General features: G+C 39.5%; 1 protein-coding gene across 1 annotated transcript in view; it reads right to left on the reverse strand.

The window, feature by feature from the left end:
• Positions 1–25,761, reverse strand: part of MAN2B2 (mannosidase alpha class 2B member 2) — a gene marked incomplete at its 5' end in the record, with an annotated part of 34,746 nt that overhangs the window by 8,116 nt on the left and 869 nt on the right. Inside the window, 9 exons of the mRNA XM_082483090.1 lie at positions 1,552–1,685; positions 2,627–2,813; positions 3,667–3,857; positions 7,079–7,277; positions 10,403–10,580; positions 11,578–11,693; positions 14,512–14,684; positions 17,132–17,237; positions 20,929–21,075. Of these exons, the coding sequence (XP_082339216.1) occupies positions 1,552–1,685; positions 2,627–2,813; positions 3,667–3,857; positions 7,079–7,277; positions 10,403–10,580; positions 11,578–11,693; positions 14,512–14,684; positions 17,132–17,237; positions 20,929–21,075 (1,431 nt within the window). The remainder of the gene's footprint in view (positions 1–1,551; positions 1,686–2,626; positions 2,814–3,666; positions 3,858–7,078; positions 7,278–10,402; positions 10,581–11,577; positions 11,694–14,511; positions 14,685–17,131; positions 17,238–20,928; positions 21,076–25,761) is intronic.

The raw sequence follows: 25,761 nt of genomic DNA on the forward strand, positions 1-25,761 counted from the left end.
TTACATGTATTGTGCTCATTAATGTTATATAATTTAGTACTACTTTTGGCTTGGCGCAAGAAAATGGGACTAGATAAGTACTGTACAGATTATATGGACAAAGAGGTTAGTTATGACTAACCAGAAATTAAAGCAAGTCGTCTGTACCTTCGCATTGTGGACCGGCACATGTCCAGTTACTCACACCGCAGACCTAGCCATAGTGGCACCAACAGGGCCTACTCCCATTCTCTCCCTTCACTATACAACTCGCATGCGGTGCAGAAGGTGGCAGAGCACTTGCCAAGCCTCCGCTGCTCTCAGCCACATACATCAGGGCTCTGAGCTAGAGATATTTTTCTCTCAAAGGGAAGGAGTGTGTGATATGAATGCACTTTTGAACAGTACATACTGGCAGAAAAAGACCCCAAACCACCTTCTCATTACTGGTAAAGAGATCTCAGCCTCAAGTGAGTATATGCATACATGGGTAACTTCTAGCAAAAGAGAGTACAGACCAACTCTAGAACAGAGAACTTTGTCTTTTTAAAATAATGACAGCTTGACTGTAGGGCACCCTAAATCTTGAAATACAGGTTTTAAATACATGTGAATCTCCCTGTATCTTACAAGGCTAAAGTAATTCAGAGGGCAGGACTTTTGGGAGCTAAGTGGCTGACAAGTAAGCATGATCATGCGCTAATCCAAGAGACTGATGGTTTCCAGATAAAGGCAGTATGGTCTTACTCCATCGTCATGTATATATATACAGGAACAGGAGACAGTCATTGTGTATCGACACCTGACTACAATGTGCCTTGAGTGACAGTCATAAGACACAGATAATAGAAACTCTGTCCAGCTGGAAGAACTTGCTGAGCTATCTGGCATCTCAGGGACAGAGGGGAGCATCTGGAATTGTGTCACACCTCTTCAGGCCTTACATGCAGAAGGCATTCCTACAGGTTTATCAAGCCACTGATGATGATGCACTCTTTACAGCAGATGCTCCTGAGAAAGGCTAGTGATAGCTTTCACTTGAGGCCACTTTCTTCCCTCCCAGGGAACAGTTTGCCTTGGCTTGGAACTTGGCTATGATAGAATGAGCCGTCATATGGCAGCTGACTGTCACCAGTTTCTTTTGGTCTTGTAACCAAGACCTACATTTCTTAAATTTCTTCTCCCCAAGGCAATCTCTCAATTGTGCAAACACGACTGTCAATTGTAGGGCAGGGCTTCAATGAAAAAGTCTTTATTGGAAACAGTGTTTTTTATAGAAAGAAAAGCAAGATAAGAAGTGCCAGATCACCCACAGCAGGCATGCAAAGGACAAACCAAACACACTAGAAGAGCAGGAATCCCTTTTGGATATTAAAAAAAAAAATCGAGTTGAGAGAACAGGCAAGTAAAAAAAAAAATCACTTGAAGAAGAACTAGGAAAATCCCAGTTTGAACTAATACTTGTTTTCACTGTAATACTACATATTACCACACTGTGACAGAAGGTAGGATCAAGTCAGTGAAAACTGACAAGTGAAAGAACAGCAACAGAAAGAAACAAAGTCGAAGTACCTGTGCCGGTACAGAATGTCCCAATTCATCATATACACTCATTGCCAAGTGGCTGACAGAAACCGTGACAAAGGTAGTGATGTTCCATGCCAGTGGATTATAGACAACAACATATTGGTCAACACCTGTAGCACCTTTGTGAACACAAACAAACAAAGCTATCAGTCACTAAAACTATGTATTTTTAAAATGTGACATTAAAAAGCATTTGAGAGATCTGTCTAGGTACAATCATCTTACAAAATTTCACCATATAACCCTGCAGTGAAACTTCATGATTGAAAAAAGGAAAACATTTTAAATACTGCATGACCACCTCTTCTGCTTTATTCTTCTATTCTTTACCGAATAAAAAGAGACCCTGTATTCAGAAAATGACACCTGAGTTGAATGTAAATGCATTTAGTGAAAATAAGCAGCTCACCACAACTTATTGTCATGCAGTATAACTTCAGAGTTATACAGAAGATCAAATAAGAATCCTAATCTAAAAACAAGCCTGTAAAAAAACAAATCCCCCTGTCACACAGCTGTCCTGGTTTGAGGTAAAACAGAACCACGGCACTGCTTACTTTGACAGTTTAAAAAGTTTCCAAAGTAAAGAGAAAATGGCATGTACAGTCTTTAGAATAGACTCTTGAAAATTCTTTTACATTTTTTACTCAAGTTGGCAGTAGACTATAGCAAGAACATTTCTTAACTGTGACTGCACTTCTTACCATGTAATCTTACATTGCACAGTAAGGTTAGTTCAGTAATTATGCTGATCAGAACCTCTTTCTCCCCTCTGTTTTACAGTTGAGGTCTGAATCTGGGACCCAGGTCTAATATATGCACTGGGGTAGGGTTCTGCCTAACATCAGTTTAAAGGTCTTGGTTTCAGACGCTTGAGACCTGAGAGCTCATGAATTCATCTGAGTTTGCAGCAGGTCTAGCAGGTCTCATAAGGCAAACAGGATTTTCCAGCCGTGGTTCATGAAACTTAGGTGTTACACAGAATGTGGATTATTTTGGAGGAAAACACGATAGCTTTCATAAGTTAGCCTAAAACTGGAAAAGCTGTGTTAAAAAGTACCTGGTATTCCTGAGTCTTTGACGTAAACAGAAGAATAGACCTCTCTGTTCTTCTTTGCATTGTTCATGTCTAAGATTATGGAAGCTATTAGCTTCTTTACGTTGAACATTCCATACATCAAGTTATTCATGTACATGTCCTTCACCTTGGGAGACTCTGTGCCTGTTATACCATCGTGGTGCTGGACCTTACATTTAAGAGTAGTTTGAAAGTTCACAATGCAGCAGGATGACAACTTCAGGTTTGCATTTGTATTAACATGGTCCACTAACCTTCAGACTTGTAACTTAAAATAATAAGGTATTACAGCTATATTCACAGATTCACATTATGCCTATTCCAAATTGCTATATATAGAATGAAATGGTCAAAGACAAGATGCACACAGATTTCCCTCTACACATCTTCCTCTTTGAATATTTAGAAATTACTGAAGTTACATACTTAGAGGAAAAAAAAAAAAAAGTTACCAAAAACAAGAATCCAGCAAAAATACTGTAACAACGCAGGTTTTTCATCTCTTAGTAAGATCTGGTCAATAGCTGACAAAATATTCATTACCAGCAAAAGCACCAAGGCCTGTAAATGGTTAATGATATGAGGTTGATCACTTAGCTGATCTTTGAAGAAACAAATCTGTCCTTCCTCTTCTAACTTGCAGAAGTAGAGATTATCAGAAGTTTTCAGTTAGTTCAGTTTTTGTTTGTTTGTTTCATTTTTAAAAAACACTTTGTAAATAATAAAACTAACGTTAAGAAAAGTAATTTCACATTCAAAGTTTGAAACCACATACTCTTTCACTGGCTGAAGAAAACATTTGCCAGTAACCATTTCCTGAATGCATAGCTAAGAGGCTGAAGTCATGTTTCAAGGCAGTTTTTTGAAAAATTGCTCTACTTTTTACTTATGACTTGCTAAAGGGGAAAATTATTTCTAAGAACATAAAAGCAACCTCGAGACACTCCAGCTGAAACGCTCCAAAGCTTTGCCTTTGAGTAATAAACATTTTCATTCAAATTAAAAAATAAATCAATCTTTACCTCTGAAACTGCCCATCTAAGGCTCTGGAGTTGCCTTAAGGCTTCACATTTGCAAATAGAACTTGCTGGGTGTTTCCAGACATACTGTGTGAAAAAGGACTCTCCAGCATAAAGCAGTGAACTTGCTCTCCTTGCAATTCCTTTTAATGTGCTCCGAGAAGTATAAAACCCAGTCCATGCTTGAAATGGCTCTGTTGAAAAGTCGAACAGATCCAATACATGTCAAAATACACTTATTTGTTAATATTAGACTACTACAGTATAGCTTCTTGCATGAGACCTGCTGTGGGTTTACACATCAGTCATGAAATGGAATAGTCATAAGCCCTACGAAGAAACACAGCCATAAACATCCACTTTGGAAAACTATAATCTTTCCTAGAGGCCTAGTAAGAAGACTGTTGATACAAAGCCATTCTGCGTTTGCAGAAATTCCTTCTTTGTGGATCTGCACAAAACAACTTTAGAAGTCTCACTGAAGGATATTGTATTACTCATTAATAAAGTGGATTATAATCCTTGGTTACTGCTTGATACAAGCTCTCTATATAGCCCTCTTTTAGTAAAAGGGATTTATCTTAAATTTCATTTCCTCAAAACGGAGTAGAAACTGGTGGTAACATGACTCCAAACTACTGCAGCACTTCAAACTGCATCAAAAGATGCCCTCAAGTGGCCAGTGGAAAGTATTTCAACAGTTAATATGTGCTAATATATGTTCCAGTATCCCATACAGTAAACTAGGAAAACAGATACTTGTTCTTAAAACCTCCAAATCTCTACTTAGTGGTGGGATATTATTTTTTTTTTCTTTTGTTTGGAGGGGAATTTTTTTCTAAATACACCACTGATAGCTTTTCCAGAGAGAAGTCTCAGAAAGTACTTTATAAAGTGCATATATTGTAAATCTGCTGCCAGCCTAGGAGCAAAGGCAACAATAAGAAAATGGGATCTTTTGCTCAAAAACTCCAGGACAAATTCTTTTGGGCCTGAAAAATGCCAGAAGTTCAAACAGAATGAATTCAATTTCAGTTTTCAAGGTTACAAGCAGAAGTCACATGCATACTAGCACGGTACAATGAATGTAGAGTAGAAAAAGGAAATACTTATCTGGGACTTAAAACTTGAGTTTCCAAGGCATATGTCAGAAGTGACACTGAGCCCAATAAGTGACTCATAATAAAATGGCACAGAAAGAATGAGAGAGGCTTAATCATCAAGAAGCAAAACAGTATGTGGGAGAAAGTGCACTCAAACCTATACTGCAATTGCAAGGCACAGTAAGTCGTTTGGGGAAGAAATTGCATCTATGTGTGGGCACCCACATGGAACATTGAAGGTGCTGCCATTATGCAAGCTAATGGCAATCGACTACTGCCTGTAAATTATGCCAAAAGATACCGGTAAGAGCCCAGATGTAAAAGGATATTAGCACTTAAAACTGGCAGTGCATTTATCAGCAAGTTGTTAGATATGACATGATCCCTAGAGGGAGGTGAGTAAGGGATCAGTCCATGCAATGATTCACAGGAAGCAGTAGTTATTTTTATTCATTTAAAAGTTAACAGACACATTACAGAATATTGGATGTATAAGCTAAATTTGGGTTATAATAGTTTGAGATATACATCCACAGTGCCAAAAAATGTGATGTAGTGGTAGCCACAATTATATAGAAAGGTATTTTAATGATACCAATGATATATTTTAGTGATAATCCAGGCAATGAAACAAACTAATGAGTTTAGAAACGAAGAAGTTAGCTGTGCCTTCTCTCTGCATAATTTGATATGAGGCCTAAACTAGTAAATTTACTGGGGAAAAGGATTAAAGGGATGTTGGGTAGGGCATGACTTCTTTCATATCTTCCCAGTACTTTTCAGCTCTGCTTGAAAAGCTAAAGAAGCGCAGCAAGTAAGAAGCAAGCAAACAAGCAGCAGCTACAATGAATTTGTGTCATACTATGTAATTTCAGAAATACAGGCGGTATTTTTACTTTTTGAGACTTCAGTTATAACACAATATTCTTTTCCCCAGAACTTAAAACTGTTTTCTTTAATGAAAAAGACAAGACTATCTCCTAGAGCTACAAGAGACAAGATCAGTGTTTTGTCTGGACCAGGAACATGCTTTTGACGTGAATCTACCAGTCGTCCTTACCTAGTATGCTTTGCTTTATATAAAAGATTGGTTTTGGAGCTCACAAACTGGATTCCTGGCGGTACGTAACAAGCATTAATAGGCTCCATATGACCAGATTATATCCAGTTTTCCTGGAATTACATAGACTGTGGACATCAAATCCTCAGCACCGACTGTTTCACTTTGACCATTCCTATTCCTATTAGGGTACTGACAAAGAAATACCATAAGAGCTTTCAGATTGGCTTGGTCCCTTGGCTACCTGCCTCACTTCTCCTTTAGACATCCATGGATTATTCCATGTCACTTTTCCCATCTCTGCTCTCATCTAGGCATAAAGCAGTTCTTTTAAACAGTAACAATAGCACATGGTTCTGTTTGGCCACACATCCACCTGTTTCTACGTATCTTTCAGTTTGTCAGTTTTCTTTCAGTTCCCTGGATCCTGGAGCACTGTGTCCTTACTACAGCTCATTTTGGCAGAAGAGGAGGAGGGTTGTAACACACACATCTAATACTGCAGGATACATAGGAGACTACAAGTAATCCGTACATGCTAATGTGTGGGAGGCAGAGAAATGAATGAATTAAAAGTTAAATGAAACAATCTCAGCTTTAGAGAGTTCAAACGGGACCTCTCCAATGTCATGAGAGACTTCTCGTATTAGTTGTGCTGGTACACCTCTGTGAAGCACCTTTGCTATCGCTGTTGTCTGCTAACCAGTTCACAGTGTGTAACATACTTTGCAGGTTTTTTTTTCCTTCATCCATCTACTGAAATATCTTACTGAATTTCAGCCAGGTTGCCTAGGCCTACAGGTTTATCTCATTGCTCACTGTTTCACTGTAACAGAACCTGATTAGTGCAGTATCTATACATTTTGCCAGGTCTTTAAAAAAAGGTGAATGACATAACACACATGAGTATCTCTTGTACTCTGTTGTTATTCAAAGACAGCAAAAAAAAAACTTCAAGTTAGTTTCCTTGCCAAGTTTGCCTATTTCTACACTTCTTCTTTCAGGGTCTCTTCCTCCACCCACTGCTTCCAACGGTCCCAAAGACATATTTCAACCACTGCCCTACCATCTTTCTTATACCACTAAATTGGGATCAACTTGTCTATTTGATGACACCTGGTAGTGTAAATAAATGTTACAAGGAGATGGTATTTTACCTGTTACTTTATTTCTCATTTTCTCAATTTCCCTTTATTATAATTTTAAATATGCACTTTTGAGGCAGACATTATGCAGTTGTGCACTTAATTACCTGTTGAATACGGAAGAAAGTCTTGAGAGCCCCGAATTTCCCATGTAAGATTTCTGCTATAAACTGCTTGGAAGTAATCACCAACAGTGGCATACTCGACAGTCACTCCAAACTCATCAGAATGCTTGTTAATATAATCCAACAACAGGTCCATGTTGGAGTACTGAACAGATGCATTAAAGAACTGTTTGTCACAGCCCTGAAATTCCAAAAACAGAACGGCCAAATGACTTTCGGTCATGCAATTTAGAAAGGTATTTTTTAACACTAGTCTATGTCAAAGTGGTATTTCTTTTGATCTTGAATGCCCATATAAAAGTTATTTGTTACCAAATGTCAAGAATGGTTAGGGTTGCACAGATCAGCTGATAACCAACCAGCATTAAAGATAGGGAGAAGTGTGTTGACACACCATATTGTGCAAGACATGAAATTTCATGGAAGCAATTGGAAAATGCATGAATACATGCCTGGAAAGATGACCTTTGTTTCTTTTCACACTGCATTTCTCCCACTTAGCAGAAAATAAGGAAGTTCTTTTCTGCTCCTAAGAATGCTCACAGCTTTAGAAGTGCTGAGGACACCATGTGAAACAAAACAATCTGGAGAGAGATCTCTGTAGTACAAATGTAACACAGTGTGTTGCTGATCCCCCATCATGACAGTAGACTATAGTACTTCTCATACTCATCCAAACAGTTAAGTGAGGTGATACACTGTGTATTAAAAGGTTTTTTTTTGAGCATGCTTGCACAACTTCTGCCTTCTGTTGGAGGCGTCTCAGTACAGACTATCTGCACGTACAAACAGTTAAAAAAAGGCTTAAGTAAGCATGCCTCTGTTCAACTACAGTAGCTGAACAGGAAAATGAGAGTCAGTCAGCCATGGCACCAGACGTATTCTTACAGTATCAGCATAGGCATCGATCTGAAGCACAATAACATGCTGATACCTTCTCCATATAAAAAGGCCTAATAGAAGCCTTCCAACACTGACACCAGCTTAAATGCATCCTCACCTTCACGTCTCTGTGCCCGAGATAGAAAACATTGCCCAAGTCAATCCTGATCTCATTTTCAAAATAAAGATGCTGTCAGCAATTTGTCTTCAGTGCTTAGCAGATGCTTGAAGAAATAACCAAGGAGGCTCTATTTACTTTGCAATCCGTCTTCCACTTCAACCTTTCTTTACCTGATGAGCTCAATGAGTTTAACCTGATGAGCTGAACCCATTCAACTCATGAACGAGTTGAACCTAATGAGTTCAACTGAAGTCAGAGATGATTACTCTCCCTTCTCTTTCCCAGATATGAGTGCCACACCCATCCCTTCCCTGTTTACTAGGTGTTTCAAGTAAGCTCACTGTCACATCTTTTATGAATCCTAGTGCACATATGCTGTCCCTCAGATCTAACAGGGTAAGTCACTGATCAGAAAAGTGGAAATTCTACTTCCAAACCAGAAAGTTCTTATAAGATACCCAGAGATCTTCTGCATGCAGATAGCAGAAACCAGAAAACAACTTCAAACTGGAATGAGCTACTAGAATGTATCCCACCAAATGCTGAAAAATGGGGCAGTCAGTGCAAACCAGACTTCCTAATGCTGACTCCAATTAAATTTGTCAGGATGAAGTAATGTTTACCAGCCAACACTGTTTCATATTTGTAAAGCGCTACTTTCAACTCATGATCCAAGAAGACTTCCTCATAAAAAGTAGACACTTGGCACCACAGAAGGGGATGTGCTGGGCTGGTAGACTCCACTCACACTGACACAGAACACAGTAGCTGAGGAGCACTGTAATTCAGTAGATATCCAAGAGAACGTGCTGTAGTTAGTCATCACATCCACTCACTACCTGAACAAAACTTTGCACAGGAATGCTATACATTACTGTACAGTTAGTTCATCCACACAGGCCAAAAAACACCTCAAGGATCAGTTCCAGACCTTACGGCAATCCCATACCCCTTGCTACATCTGCTGCTAAGACCTCTAGGAAGGCAGGTTTGAGCTTTCACACTGCCCCAAAGCCGAGTGCCTCCTGCTGCACAACTAGGTGCTTCAGATCATGTTTGTCCATGTAACTCATCACACAAGTGTCAATAGTCTGGATGCGAGGTCTGACCTGAAATGGGAAGGTGTGTATTTCTTGGTTTTTTAACTAAAGGAAAAAAAATATCCAAGTACTCCAAACTATCTGTAATCATGAAAAAATAGCTAAGCTTAACTATAGAGGTATCCATATATCTATTTCTCTCTACTTCTTTATATAGCACTATAAACGGGTAACAAGCTTTTACTACTTTGTTTAAGCACACAAATTGGGAAGTCAGAGACTGAAATCTTCTTATGTTACTGCAAAACTGCAGGTTTGGATCTAGCCATTTGGAATTTATTCATACTATTCAAAACTCACTTCTCCCCATTTCTGCATAACCTTCACTATAGCACCAGTACAGAGTATTAGATCCGACTTCTCCCCCCACTATCTAAAAAAAAAAAATTTCGATATAAACAAGTGTCACAAACAGGAGAAAAACAAACCAGTGACTCAAAGCTGCATCAGTCAGAAAATGTTTGTTTCCCTTTGCAACAACAGATATTGTGGTGAAATAGCCACCTTAAAAACACACATCATCCTTTAAGATTGTAATTCTGAGACCTACAGCATCCATCAAAACTAAAAAACAGATTGCACATTAAGTTCAGGCAAAGTTATTCTTCCCTAAGGACTTAAAAATAGTGGAAGTATATCAGTGTTATGTGCACGTGCAGGACATAATTAACCTAGCATATTGCTGAAAAAAGCATTTGGATAACCAAGATGGGATATGCTTAAGTTTCTAACTAAAATACAAAGACTATATAAGAAAACGATTACACATCAATTAGAAAAGACATTGTCTACCTAATGCGTAATACATTTTCTTGTAATGCTATTGTTTTTGTTAACAGTTATGTTGTGCTAAGCAGTTAAAGATATCATTTAAATAGACAAAACAGGGAGAGAAAAAAAGGAAGCAATATTGCAATACATAGTTTTGCAAGAGGTTATCTTTACAATTTCGTCACATTGCTCTCCATATTAAGTAGGGTGGAAGACTTGGTAGACAGCTGGCAGACTATACAAGGAAGTTCTAGGTTTTAAAAATGATTACTAATCAGACATTTGGGCCCCACTTATTAGAAAAACACTTTACTGACATGTGGTTTGTACCCGCACTTTTGCAGTACATACTGTAGCAAAGTACCATCTACCTACTGTGCATACTGTAGGTGTACTTGTCACTTCTAAAGCAAATGCTGATCATGCACTTACCCATGGCCACAACACATCACTTGTTCGGAACCAGGCTGCTCTCTCCTTAATGTTTGCCACCATAGTTTGTGCATACAGATGGACGTTAGTATCTGTAACAGGGAGACTCATGTTTGGATAAACACCATCTTTTGGTGGATCTGGGAAAGCTGCAATCCCATTCCAATAAAATCCTGATCTAAGTAGAAGGAGAAAGCAACAAGCTATAAACAGAATTTATTCAACTGGGAAAAACACATCAAAAGGTGCTGGGATAAAATGCAGACACACAGGGATTAAGAAGCAAAAAAAAAAAATAATCGGTTTATATTCATTGCTAGTATTTAGGTTTTAGTGTTTATCTGGGGGTGGAGGTAGGGGAAAGGTTGTCCAATTTTCTTTTCACACTGTGCAACTTTCCAAGTCCCTGCTGTTTGCTGGCAGAGAACAAAGAAATCATAGGACAAAACAGCAAGCTTTGTGACAATGAGGATGTTCCCCCAAGTAGACTTTGCTTACAAAGAGTATTTTACTGGATAAGCCAGTGAGCAAAATAAAGTTTTCGAAAGCTCTCGGATTTTTTTGCAAAGTGAATGGAAAATTTTAGTCACTTTAGTATATATACAGATAATATACACAATCTCAGCCCAATATAATGCTGAAAATCTCCCAGAGAAAATCAATTAGCAATAGCCAAGTCCATACCAAGCTTCCTGGAGTTTTTAAATCTTAACTTTCCAGAGAGAGAAACAAAACCCCAGTCCTGCTTTGGACATTTTTCTGTTTATAGTAATTGATTTGTTTCAAATTTTTATTCTATTTTTTTTTTTTGATAAGGACTGACATGATGTATGTAATGTAGATGAAAGCTGTACCTGTGTTCCAAGCCTCCCGGTGCTGGAAAACATTATTTTTAAAGTCTGTCAATATTTTTAACGCCTGTCATTAGTAAGTGTCACTTTTGAGCATTCAATTGTTAGGTACTGAGTAAACGTCATGTATTATGGTGGGTAGTTGGGGGTGCTTAATAATCCTGACTCAGATCTAGAGTCTAGGCATCTCCTTGACCTGCTGCAGGTCAGAAGAAAGCAGCAGAATACTGTTGAAAGAAAACAGTCAAAGGAAATGCTTAAATTCCAACAATATAAAATCTCAGAAGTGATCAATATTTCTGCCTATTTGGGAAATCTTCAGACCTGTTTGAAAAAGGTAGTTCCGATGGGGTACAGTAGCTGTACTGATCCATAACATGGGTGAAGATCTCCTGTCTTTCAGATAAGGAAGGAGAGCCCTGCCATACAAACTGAAGCTTCTGGAAAACAAAAAGGTAAGAAACTGTTACCCTTGCACAAGCACAGAATTACCATCATGAACAACTTAAGAGTGCCTATCTTCTCTTCCACTACTTGTAATAATTTAAGTGCTTCTATTTAAGACCAGCCAATGGTACCCCAGGTAAGGTCACATACCATGTATTACAGGAGGCTATAGTGTTGCCTCTTTCTATTTGAAATGATTGAGAAAGAGAGGAGGCAGCACACTGCCAGAATGCTGCTAAAATCCAGATGTAAGCCTAACTTATCACAGGCATTACACCTCACTTGTTTCAGTGGAAGGAAGCTGAACACCTATAAGCTAGGAAAAACCCAGATGTAGTCTGGGTTGCACTGTAGTCAGTGGGAATCAATGTTTAATCAACTGAAACTGAATTTTTACATTTTTGAAAGCCTCCAGACTGTCATGTGACAGAAAAAAAAAAAAAAAAAGACGGGAAAAGATTGTCAAAAACTCATAACAGAATTTGGCAGAACGGAAGTATCACAATTCATTGCAAACATAAGGTGGTAGGTCCTGGCTTCACCAAATTCAATGGGAATTCCATTGTCTTCTTCAGAGATGACAGAGTTTCACCCAAGATTCATAAAAACTGCCTAATGTCCAGCTCACACTAGTGAAAGCCCTTATTTTCAGTTAATTTAATGTGTAAAATTGATGACATCAGGATCCAGTATTGGGATATAAAAAGAAAAACAATTACTGTGTATGGGACACTGTGTGAGAGAAGGCAAAACATGAAACAAAACCAAATTATTTCCAAGCTGGACATCCATAAGTCCATGGGCCCTGGTGGGATGCACCCGCAAGTGCTGAGAGAGCTGGCAGATGTTACTGCTAGACCATCAACTCCATCAACTTTGAAAGGTCATGGGGAACAGGAGAGGTGCTGGAGGACTGGAGGAAGGCCGACATCACTCCAATCTTCAAAAAAGGCAAGAAGGAGAACCCAGGGAACTACAGGCTGGTTAGTCTCACCTCTGTCCCTGGGAAGGTAATGGAGCGACTCATTCTGGACGTCATCTCCAAACACATTAAGGAACAGGAAGTTATTGGAAGTGGTCACCACGGATTTACCATGGGTAAATCATGCTTGACCAATCTGATAGCTTTCTATGATGTTATAACTGGTTGGCTGGATGAGGGGAGAGCCTTAGATGTCATCTACCTTGACTTTAGCAAGGCTTTTGACACTGTCTCCTATAACATACTCATTAGGAAGCTGAGGAAGTGTGGGCTAGATGAGGTGACAGCAAGGTGGATTGAGAGCTGGCTGTGTGACAGAATGCAGAGGGTTGTGATCAGCGGCACAGAGTCTAGTTGGAGGCCTGTAACCAGTGATGTCCCCCAGGGGTCAATACTCAGTCCAATCTTGTTCAATGTATTCATCAATGACCCAGATGAGGGGACAGCGTGTATCCTCAGCAAGTTCACTGATGATACCAAAGTGAGTGGGGTGGCTGACACTCCAGAAGGCCGCACTGCCATCCAGCGTGACTTGGACAGGCTGGAGAGATGGGCAGAGAAGAACCTAATGAGATTCAACAAAAGCAAGCGCAAGGTCCTGCACCTGGGGAGGAAGAATGCAAAGCAGCAGTATAGGTTAGGGGTGGACCTGCTAGGAAGTAGTTCTGAGAAGAAGGATCTGGGGGTCCTAGTAGACAGTAAATTATCCATGACCCAGCAATGTGCCCTTGTTGCCAAAAAGGCCAATGGAATCCTGGGCTGCATAGGGAAGAGCCAGTAGGTTGAAGGAGGTCATTCTCCCCCTCTACTCTGCACTGGTGAGGCCACAACTGGAATACTGTGTCCAGTTTTGGGCTCCCCAGTTCAAGAGAGACAGGGAACAATGGGAGCGAGTCCAGCATAGGGCAACTAAGACGACTGAGGGATTGGAGCATCTCCCTTATGAGGAAAGGCTGAGAGAGCTGGGACTCTTTAGCCTGGAGAAGAGAAGGCTGAGGGGTGACCTTATTATGGCATACAAGTATTTAAAGGGTGGGTTGAAGGAGGATGGAGCCAGGCTCTTTTCAGTGGTTCCCAGTGACGGGATGAGGGGCAATGGACACAAGTTGGAACATAGGAAGTTCTGTTCAAATACACAGAAAAACTTTTTCACGGTGAGGGTGACAGAGCACTGGAACAGGCTGCCCAGGGAGGTTGTGGAGTCCCCTTCTCTGGAGGTTTTCAAGACCAACCTGGATGCAGTCCTGAGTAATGTGTTCTAGGCAATCCTGCTTTAGCAGGGGAGTTGGACTAGATGATCTCTAGAGGTCCCTTCCAACTCTGAAAATTCTGTGATTCCATGAATTCAGAAAATAAAATTATTAGCTGCCACCCTAACTGACCTAGTACTATCACTTTCACAGGCATAAATAAGCGTTCCAAGCATGACAACCACCATGCCCAAACATGCACACTACACTTTAAAACATCTATGAACACCTATCATACCTAAGATTTTTTCAAGGGAAGCTGAAACCCATTTTAGATGCCTCCAGGTCCAACACTCCTAATTCACTGTCTGCTTATGCATTGCCCAACTGCCCGCATTTTGTGTCTTCTTCAGGCTAGACTATATTTTATCCTTGAGCAGAAGTCATGAAGATAGTACTGACCATATTACACAGACTCACTATATTTCACTATTACCACAAACAATCAGCACGTCACTTTTAGAGAAGAAATACTTACATCTTTTTGCACAGATTAGAGGGATGCTTATCTTAATGTCATGGTTCAGATTACTGTAAATTAAGGCTGGCAATGGGTTACATTCCTAAGGGTGTTTTTACCTTGTTCTTCTGCATGTCAGCCTTCAGATCATAGTCAATCCGAGAAATAAGATGAGCATTAAAACCAGCCAAAGCAAAAACAGTTGGTGTTGTAGCTGAAGCACCAAAAGGATCAACGTGCCAAGAAAACTGAGGCCTGATCCCAAAAGTTTCATACAAAAATCCATGGCCTTCTGCAAAGCAAAATTTGTTTATGTTAGCAACACTTCTACAAGTCCATTTTATAAATTTAATAGGCATATAGTATAACAGATAAGCACTTAAAGGATAGATCTTTGTTGCCATTTTCCAAAGCATTTGAAGTTTTGGGAATTTAATGGTTCACAGCAGAAAGTTTCACAGTGACTATTTATTTTGCTATGCCAAGTATAACTTATTAACATCATAAAAGATGAATAATAAAAAGGAATTATGATTAGAGACAGGCCTGGGAAAAGGTACTTAGATACAGATTAGGTTAAGGCTAATAGCCAGATTGGAGTCTGCATGAAAACAATAAGCTGGGTTTTAGTTTGTATTTGCTCAAGTCATACCACTCATTCTCAGAGAATTTCAGTCTCATATCAATGACAAAGGGACAGGGAAGCCACCCAGTAAACAAAACTAATATGAACATGATCCTCAATCATAAAAAAAGAAATAAGCCAAAGGTTAATAGCAATCTTGATACAAGATGTTATTTACAAACAATGTTACTAATTTTGTATTGAAATGAGTTTCGAAAAAAAAAAGAAACCCCCAAACCAGAAAGACCAGAGATTAAAATAAACTCAGACAAACCATTTAAATGAAATTAAACCAACCAGCTAAGCAGTAGATTTTATTCAAAACCCCAGTATATTGCAGTAGGATCCTCTTCATAAAAAAAAAAAAAATTGCAGATCTTAATTTCATAGTTCTGGAATTGTACTCAAAACTATTTGAAAATCCAACCATATCTTGGACTTGGACATTTTGGACTAACTCCATTCCAAATTTTAATATCACATTTGAGTAACTGAGGTTGCAAGGCATTCTATTTTCACTTAATCTCTCCCATGGTTAATGTCTTCTCTAGTCTTTATTTGTGTGTTTATTTTAACTCTTCTGACTGAAGCACATTTTAGGCAGAGTTTGATAGGCTTTTCCAAGACACAGTTGGCTGGACAGACAGGAGAAGACATGAAATGTAGACTCCAAATGTTTGCACTGGCTTTGTGTTTTCAAGACAAACTCCACAAACAATGTAAGGATACAATTTTTGTTTGTTTGTGTGTACTCAAACTGAGCAGAGCGCTTTCAGGAAAAATAAATGGGAATTTTGAAATGTATTACTACTTTTGTTCCTGATGAATAAGTTACCAAACTTGAATTTTCTTTAAAAAAAAAATGTTTATACACAGAATGAAATATTAAATTAGAAAAAATGGTTTTTGCAGCTAACTCCAATGAAAGAAAAAGCTGTATTTGCATTTAACAAAAGGACTCTTCAGTCAATATTAGTGTTTTCTTTGGAGAAGTCCTGGGCTTGGTATACTAAGGCCATATAACAACCTTTAAACACAGGAGTCAGATGAGAAAAAAAAAGTTCATTCCTTCTCCTCTTTATGGCCAGAGTGTAATGCGGTGACTCACTGAGATGCAAAAGCAGCTGCTATCCCTGTGCTCCTGATAAACACTCACAAGCAAGGGACAAGGCCAGTGGTGCTGTGCAGTCAGATTCAGCAAATCATAAGTCTTTTCTGACCCTTTACTCTCCCATGTAGAAAACTGCCCAGAGTGCAGGCCTGAAATGGGCAAGGTTTATATCAGCCATGACAGCCAGCTGGTGCTAATACATCCCCTCTCACCCCAAAAGAAGCATGCTACTCCCTCATGGCATATTATAGGCATCTATAGCACAGTGGTGGCATGATTCTGTTTCTTTTTTCATTGACCAGATGGAGATAAACCTAAATACTAAAAGACTCTTTAAACCATCAGATGGAGATGTGTAACATACAAATGGCTGGAAGCAGAAGCTAGAAGACTAAAATGGGAAATAGTGCATCTCTTGGAAATAGGCATCTATTTCTAACAGAGGCTGCTGATAATGATTACAAATGGGAGTTTCTTCATCAAGCACATCTTTCAACTAAGATCAGATGACCTCAATGATATTCTATGGCTCACATTCTGCAGAAGACTTTGCCTAAACAATACAAACTTCCCACCCTCTGAATTGCTACCAGGTATTTTCTTCCAGAGCACTTCATACCCTCAATTTCACCATAGCAATCTTTCCAGGAGCTTAAACTCTCAAACACTGCCCCCCCCCCCGCCCCTCAAAAGGCCTCTGCTCCAAAAGAGTTTATAACTGACATCTATTAAAATGCAAGCCAGCTTTCAGTAACCCTTCTGCATACTACAGAACTGTTGTGTTGTTTTGGGGGTTGGTTTTTTTTTGTTTGGGTTTTTTGTTGTTTTTAAGCAAAGATTTTTAAACAGATAACTCATGGGCAAGTAGAAAATAAGAGATGCTTTGGCTGGTTCTTAAAGAGTAAGAAAATGATAACAAACTTAGGGTGGAGAAATGAAAAACAAACAAAACTCCACAAGGTCATAACAATGAAAAATAGAAGTTAAATGCAAATATGCATACCCGTCAACTGTAAAATTTGATCATCAATTAGCGTCACAGCTTCATCATGCATCACTTGCCCTCCAATGACAAATTCCAATCGCCCCTCCTGAAGTAACTGATGGACCTATGATATTGAAATTAAGACACAGAACATAAATATCATATCAGTCTTATCCAAAAAGGTTGCAAATTAATTTCAGATCACAGCACATTACCTAGACACAACAGTTGTCAAGAAGGCATCCAGGACAAAAGTAGGGTAAAAGGCTGTCTGTACTGAGTGCTATCAAAAGGAGAAAAAGACGGAAAAAAGCATACTAATGTGCAGTGCATTGATTTACCCAGCTTACACTAAAACCAGGTAGCAGGCACAAAGGATGCACTGCCAGGTAGACACTGACCTTCTGGTGTTTCTCAGTAGGGCTGTTATCGTGCCCTTATACTATCTAAACACCACACTTGTCCCCATATGCTGAACTGGCAGCAGCCTAGAATCCTGCCTCAAGGCAACTAAAGCTGGAGGATTAAACCAGAAGATACTAGTGCTTCTCCCAAAGTCTTCCTCCTGCTGCATCTGTCTTGGCTTAGGAATGGCATTGGGTGTCTGGATGAGAGAGCAATATGCAACCCCATGCAAGCAGCAACGGCCAGGCTCCCGGGGTTTCCTTTAGCCTACCACCTCTGTAACAGTTTGGAGACTGAGATCTGTGGGACCCAGGAGGGAGGACGAGTGTACCATCCCACTGTGGCCACAAACACGTTCCTTCTACTCTGTATGCATCTACCTTGCCTTCAAAGCATGGACAGGTTGTTCGATTTGTAAGAGACAGAATGCTTTATTAAGAAACAGTTATTCCACACATAGCAGGTTTGCCTGTCTGATAGACTCACTGTTAATCTTAATTTCTGGTCTCATTTTCCTAGTCTAAAAACTGTCAATATTTTATGATCTCTTCAACTGTTCAAGTTTTTCTAGTGTTTTTTTTTATTATTATTATTTATTATTTTTTATTTCAGCCACTAGAAACAACAAGTATGCTGACAAGTACAACTTTCAGCAAATGTGCTGGATGAAGGGGGACACGGTGTTTGGAGGGAGGGAGTAATAGTCTGTGTCCCTTTCTAGAAGTGTTAGGGAGTCTTCTGTTTTTATTATAATTACTTCACTACCTAGAACTTCAAAGATACTTCAAATTTCCAACAAAGCAAGTTTTTATAAATATGTACTTTAATCTCCACCCTTTTTTTTTCTGTCATGTAGGATGCCAATTCCAGAGCTATTATGTTTATTTCCCCAGGAACCTTCAGTGAATGCCCCTGTGGTCTGCTCAGATACGATGCCAGATTGTCAATTTTGATTATAATCATTTCTTTCGTTCACAATGTTGTGAAAATGCTTCAGGGCTCAGCATTCATAAATTAGTTCCAGCTGACTGTGATGACTGATTAGCATGCTGGGAGACCAGATAACTGATATCTGGTGTCAGCATAGAACTGGTCCTGACCTACACGAAAAGCATCTGTGGCTGTTATTTCCCATTTGGATGGATGTCCAAAAAGATACCTCTGCTCCAAACTTTGGGCCACAGAAACATTTTTCAATATAAGTTTTGTGGAACCACTGAGAGGCTGAAAACACAAGAAAAATAATTCAAGTAATTTAAATAATACACGATCCTAGCAAAAAAAAAAAACCAGAAAACAATATCTCCAATGACAAGCACTTTTGCTGACCAGAACTGGGCAAAAGGAAGGAGGAACCAAGGAAACAGATAGCAGGCTGCTATGGTAGTAGAACATATCTGTGGCCCTTGGGACAACTGCTACTATCCTTACATGAACTCATCCCTACAAACCAGCTAGAAGTGGCTACACATCTTTTTTCCCCTAGTTAAAACACCCAGACATCAAGCCAGAGTAAGGTAATAGGAATGGTTCACACAAGAAAATGCTGTGGAAATAACATGCACTGAGAACTAAGAGGTTCATATCTGGCTGAATACTGCTGCAATAGATTTCACTCCTATATATTCTCTTGTCCAAATTGTAAAATCAGCTTCATTACCCAGGATGTACCTTTTACTAGTTTTTAATGCCACTGCTCTAATCCAAAGCAGACATTACAAAAGAAACTAGAATTAAATCCTGTATTCCAAGTAAAATACTAAATTAAAAAAAAAAGGCAAATTAAAATCAGAGAGCCTGTACTACAGAAAATCATTAATGCTAGAGTTCAAGTGGAAAAAGCAGGACAGTAACCAGAGTGACCTAATTTCAAGGCCCGATATTTGCAACTTGCTAACATTAAAAAACATGCCACTTATCAGCAAGCATCATAGCTCTTAAATATTATTAGAGATTAAATGTTTGACACATAGGTTTAAGAGAAATTTGTTTTTAATAATTTTAATTTTCAGAGAAGCAACTACGAAGTAACTAGAGAACTGACTAAAAATGCGTAAAAGCAACAATTATCAGAAATTGTTGTAGGAAATTAAAGGCTGAATCATATGTACTAGTTTTGCACTACTGAGGTCAAATGTGATTCACATTTACTCTTCTGGATTCCACATAGTAGCTAGAATAGATATAAGAAACACAGGCCTTTACTTCATATTTGGGTTACAGCAGCATAATATACTTGAAATGAGATCAACTGACCTTAGAAAGTTAGACTACTCTTCTGTACCTGCACAAAGTAGTTCCTACACTATTTTTTTTTATTTCCCCCACGCCAGACTTACAGTACAGTTTTCTAATTAAAAACAGACAAGAAAATTGTCCTGTGACTGGCAAATATGGGCAAAGTGCCCCCACAAACCAGTGAACTGCCTATACACAGCAAAACCTCTCATACAACGGTCAGCTGCACACAGGCTGTAAGCTGTTATTTAAATACTAAACATTACAGAAAATTCAGAATTTAGTGAAGGACTAAGTTAAGAAAACAGACAAGAGGTGTCTTTTTTACATGATGCTTTAAACATCTAGCATTTTAAACAAACTGAAATGTAAAGTACTGCAAGTAATATGCTGCTGTTCGCTGGACCCTGGTAACAAAACAAACCACGGAGTTCTGAGTGACTACCTATGGGAAGCTGCACCTGTATAACCCCTGGTTTTAGGTTCCAAAACTTCTTGCAGTGCAATGCAACATGTGACCAGCTGCTAGGCTATCAGCCCAGTCTTTGATTTCAGCATGTTTGTTTCATGCCCGAAGAAAGAAGAAATGACAAATAAAACTTCACAATGTCTTTACTAGGAAAAAAAAATCCTCAAATTAAAGCTCTGAAGGCTGAAAGGGATCACAGCTTATAAATAAACAAACCCAAGAAACAGCTATTGCTGTTGAATCTACAGTCACTTCTTTCTTGCATTATCCTTGTTTACACATGGCAGGTTTTTGAGCAGTACTTAACTGGAAAGAAAAATATTCCTTATTGTGAGCAGTGTTGGGCAGCAGTTTATGAGCTTCAGATGTTTAACAGATATTGGTGCAGCCTCTTTCAGAATCACCTACATCTTACACTAGCATGCCCCCAAATAAGGAAGTCACCAATGAAACAAGAACTGTAAAGTATAAAGAGTCTTCAGTGCAAAGGTTACTACCTCCTACCGCTCTAATCCATAGCTGGAGTTTTAACCTCTTGGAACTGCCTTTAGAGTTAAGGTCCTTTCATAAGAAGTACCAGATTCAGAGACAGCTCACACAAGACCTAGATAAAAAGCAAATGGTGAACTACTTTGCCCCTCCTTGCCCCTGACTAGAGCATGGATTCTTTGTTAGCAAGAAGTATGGCTCTGGTACAACTTACCTGCTGCTTGTGCACATCTGTGGCTACTGCATCCCACCAGAGTCGAAAGAATTCCTGCTCCACAGCAATAAATTTGCGCTGCTTTCCTTTTATTAGCTCTTCTACAACAGATGTGTAGACATTTGCTGCATAAGCATGCATACTTTCCTGAAAAAAAAAAAAAAAGTAGAAAATAAACTCTGCTTTGTCTATATTAAATGGGCCGTTTTGAACACTCATTGGGCTTGAGGAAGATCACAAAACCTCATTTCTGTTGCACACCTCCTTTGTACACTCAGAAAGACCAAGTTCTCTCTGGTTACGTAGAGCCCTTCTGCTCCAAAATACACCTTCTGACTGGGGACCTGACTAGATCATAGTGTAGCTTCCCCCAAGATGAGCAGACACCAATACAAGCTTTCTTTTTGATGTACTGGAAACAGTTTACCCTGTCCCTCGTTGCTCACCTTAAATCAACAATGCCATGAGTGATAAGACCTTGCACCAACATAGTAAAAAACCCCACATGCACACTTTATTCTTCCATTTCTGCTGTTCGTTTGATGGTCTGAACTATCTGAATTGTTTCTTCAGAGTGAATGTGAGTCTGTGCTGTGCAAGTATAATACAGTGATATATATACTGTAAATTATACTATTATTGCCCTAGAAGCTTCAGTCATGAAAAATAACTCCATTTTGCTTGATGTTTTAGGTTAGAGTAAAACCAAAATGGGAAAGGATTCTTAGAATGAGTTTGACTGTTGATGTAGAAAACATCCAGTGTGAGAATCTGTGCATCTATCCTGTCTATGGTGTTCCTAAAAGCACCTGTATTCCAGAATGAGGCCTATGGATTTTATTGGAATGCACACATGACACCTGTATTCATCCAAATAAACTATCATACTGTTACATCCTATGAAATGGTATCAAATGAACATCACATTGATTTCAAAGTTGTGCACACCAAGATATTTTATGTACGCTTATCCTTGCCAGAACAAGTTCTGCTGACCAGATCCAGTCTTCCACCCTTTACTTAATTCCAAAGTGATACATAATGTATAAAGACAACAGCAGAGATCCTAGAATTTCCTGCAATGTCTGTGTTTTCTTGTAATAAAGTTATCTGCGTGTTACAGCACAGCTATTTTAACACTAACCGTAACACATTTCTGCTTAAACTACTGGTACTTGGATCAAGAATGCACATTGCAATACATACACCTACTGTATGTACACTGTATGTATACAGGAGGTATATAGAGGAATAGTTCGAGCAGCCAGGGATCGAGTTAGACAAGCTAAAGTCCAGACAGAACTAAATCTGGCCAGGGACATTAAGACAAACAAAAAATCCTTCTTTAAGTATGTCAGCAAGGAAAGAAAGACTAGGGAAAATGTGGGCCCTCTCCGGAAGGAAACGCAAGAACTGGTTACCTGGGACAGAGATAGAGCTGAGGTACTCAATGACTTTTTTGCCTCAGTCTTCACTGGCAAGGACAAAAGATGCAGCCACACTACCCTTGACGCAGAATGCAAAGGTGAGGATTGGGAAAATGGAGAACTGCCCACTGTAGGTGAAGATCAAGTACGAGACCACCTGAGGAACCTGCAGGTGCACAAGTCCATGGGACCTGATGAGATACATCCACGGGTCCTGAGGGAACTGGCAGATGAGGTCGCTATGCCACTAGCCATCATATTTGAGAAGTCGTGGTGGTCTGGCAAGGTTCCTGCCGACTGGAAAAGGGGAAACAACCCCTATTTTCAAAAAGAGAAACAAGGAAGACCCAGGGAACTACAGGCCCATCAGTCTCACCTCTGTGCCTGGCAAGATCATGGAGCAGATCCTCCTGGAAACTCTGCTGAGGCACGTAGAAAACAAGGAAGTGATTGGTGACAGCCAGCATGGCTTCACCAAGGGCAAGTCATGCCTGAAAAATCTGGTGGCCTTCTACCAAGGGGTTACAGTGGCAGTGGACAAGGGAAGACCAACTGATGTCATCTACTTAGATTTGTGCAAAGCATTTGATACTGTCAGACACGATATCCTGGTCTCTAAATTGAAGAGACATGGATTCGACAAATGGACCACTCGGTGGATAAAGAACTGGCTGGACGGCCACACTCAAAGAGTTGTGGTCAAAGTGACAAGTGGCATTCCTCAGGGGTCGGTACTGGGGCTTGTAATGTTCAACATCTTTGTCGGCAACATGGACAGCGGGGTCGAGTGCACCCTCAGCAAGTTTGCCAATGATACCAAGCTGTTTGGCGGGGTAGACATGCTGCAGGGGAGGGATGCCATTCAGAGGGACCTGGACAGGCTGGAGAGGTGGGCCCAAGCCAACATCATGCAGTTCAACAAGGCCAAGTGCAGGGTCTTACATCTGGGTCAGGGCAATCCCAAGCACAAATACAGGCTAGGCGGGAAATGGCTGGAGAGCAGCCCTGAGAAGGACCTGGGGTTGCTGATTGACGAGAAGCTCAACATGAGCCAGCAGTGTGCGATCACAGCCCAGAAAGCCAACCGTATCCTAGGCTGCATCAGGAGAAGTGTGGCCAGCAGGTCAAAGGAGGTGATTCTGCTCCTCTGCTCCACTCTCGTGAGACCCCACTTGGACTACTGCATCCAGCTCTGGAGTCCCCAACATAAGAAGGACATGGACCTGCTGGAGCGTGTCCAGAGACCCACGAGGATGACCCGAGGGCTGGAGCACCTCCCCTATGAGGAGGGGCTGAAAGAGTTGGGGCTGTTCAGCCTGGAGAAGAGAAGGCTCCGGGGAGATCTTATTGCAGCCTTCCAGTACCTAAAGGGGGCCTACAGGAGAGCTGGGGAAGGACTTTTTACTAGGGCATGTAGCAATAGGACGAGGGGGAATGGCTTTAAACTAGAAGAGGGCAGGTTCAGATTGAACATTAGGAAGAAGTTTTTCACTTGGAGGGTGGTAAGGCACTGGAACAGGTTGCCCAGAGAGGTTGTTGAGGCCCCATCCCTGGAGGTGTTCAAGGCCAGGCTGAACGTGGCCTTGGGCAACCTAGGCTGGTGGGAGTTGTCCCTGTCTATGGCAGGGGGGTTGGAACTTGATGATCTTCAAGGTCCTTTCCAACCTAAACCATTCTATGATACACCTGAAAAGGATGGACATATAGATCTCTCACCCACTTAAAAACTAACGGTATAGTATGTAAAATATGATTAATTTTAATTAATTCTTAATAAGAAACTCACATTTTGAAATAAGAAGGGGATGAAGTGATCCAAACCAGAAATAAACTTTCCTTAACCCTTTGCTTTCCACAACTGAAATCCAGCTATCTTTGAAATAATGCTAAAGTGTCATTAGAAAAGGGAAAATATTTGAATGTAGGAAGAACAGCTTAAAATACTGTGATGCTTATCTAAATAATTACTTGTTCAATCATTTCTAAATCAGTTCTTAAGGGTTTTTTAAAATCAAGATTATGATTAGATGCTTAGTACAATGTGAAATTTTAACTAAGGTAATAGCTTTTAAGTTTTACTAATACTCAACAGTGACACACAAATAATTGCTATGGAATTCTCATTTTTCATTGGCAATTGGCTATGAACAATACATTCTAAAATCCAAGTATATCTACAATGATTACAACATTAGGCTCTAAAATTAAGAATTTTAGTTCTTAATAGTTAAGTGGAGTACACTAGATTTTAAGAGCTGAACAAGGACTTTTCAAATTTAATACAATACTAAAATACTCTGTGTAGTAATTTATTGAAAATATTTTCTTGGAGATTAGGCAAGCCAGTCTTTATTCTGACTCAAACTACACTGGAAGTAAGCAGTAAGATATTACCCAATCCTACAAAGTTTATAAACCCCAGTTGTCTGGGTGGGAATTCAAAATAATTGTTCTCACAGACCAGGATACTTGCAAGCAACCATAAGAGTTTTCTTTCCAATTCATATGCTCTATCCGCTAATGAGATACTCTGAAGCAATAAGCAGTGACCCAGTATAAACAATCAGGTAAGATTTTACTTATTTAAATATAGATTTCAAACTTCTACAAAGTAGTTTTGTACTGTATTCTAGACAATGGTGAGGTGTCTTTCACACCTATGGTAAGCTATACCAGTGAGATGCCACATCTCATGTAAGTTATGGTACCACTGCTATTATCATATTGCAACAGATAGCTTTCTTTGAGAGGGAAAAAAAAAGAAATTTTATTATACATCCAATGCTGGAATTCTCCATCAATACTATAATTTCCAGCACACAATGAAGATTGCTGTTCTGATATCATAAATAAAATGCTTATTTTTCACATTATAAATGGAGAAACTAAACATTAAAAAAACAGCATGTTGTCAGTCATGAGTGAAACCTAATAATTAAGCAAACTAAAAACGTAAAATAGGTTGGGATCACATTAGTATTCCACAGAGAGTTACCTTCAGGTTTCACATTACTACAGAAGCATTTGAAATGATCCACAGGTAGCTTTTGTGGTTTTTGACTACAGGAATTGCGGATGCTTGTGACTTAATAGCAGAGAAACTGAGGCTTAAAGCAATCACATCTTTAAAAAAAAAAAAAAAAGTGTTTCATTTCTCTCTGAGGTCTTTGACCACTAACTGACCCAAAATAAAAATTACGTTTTGTGTTCTCTTATGCAATTTCTGAGTAGGAGTTTGAAGTATTAAAGGAGAAATTCACTAATCTTTCCTAAAATCTGCCATGCACGGCAGATTCCTTGGTGAGCCATTACTGTTTTTTTTATTAGTTACTCTTAAGCATCTGATGCCATATCACTCTAGCAAGTGAAGCATCCACAGCATCTTTCACATAAACTAAAGAAATTC

The sequence above is a fragment of the Vanellus vanellus genome (genome assembly GCF_965231255.1).
Source record: "Vanellus vanellus genome assembly, chromosome: 4".
Lineage (NCBI taxonomy): Eukaryota > Metazoa > Chordata > Aves > Charadriiformes > Charadriidae > Vanellus > Vanellus vanellus.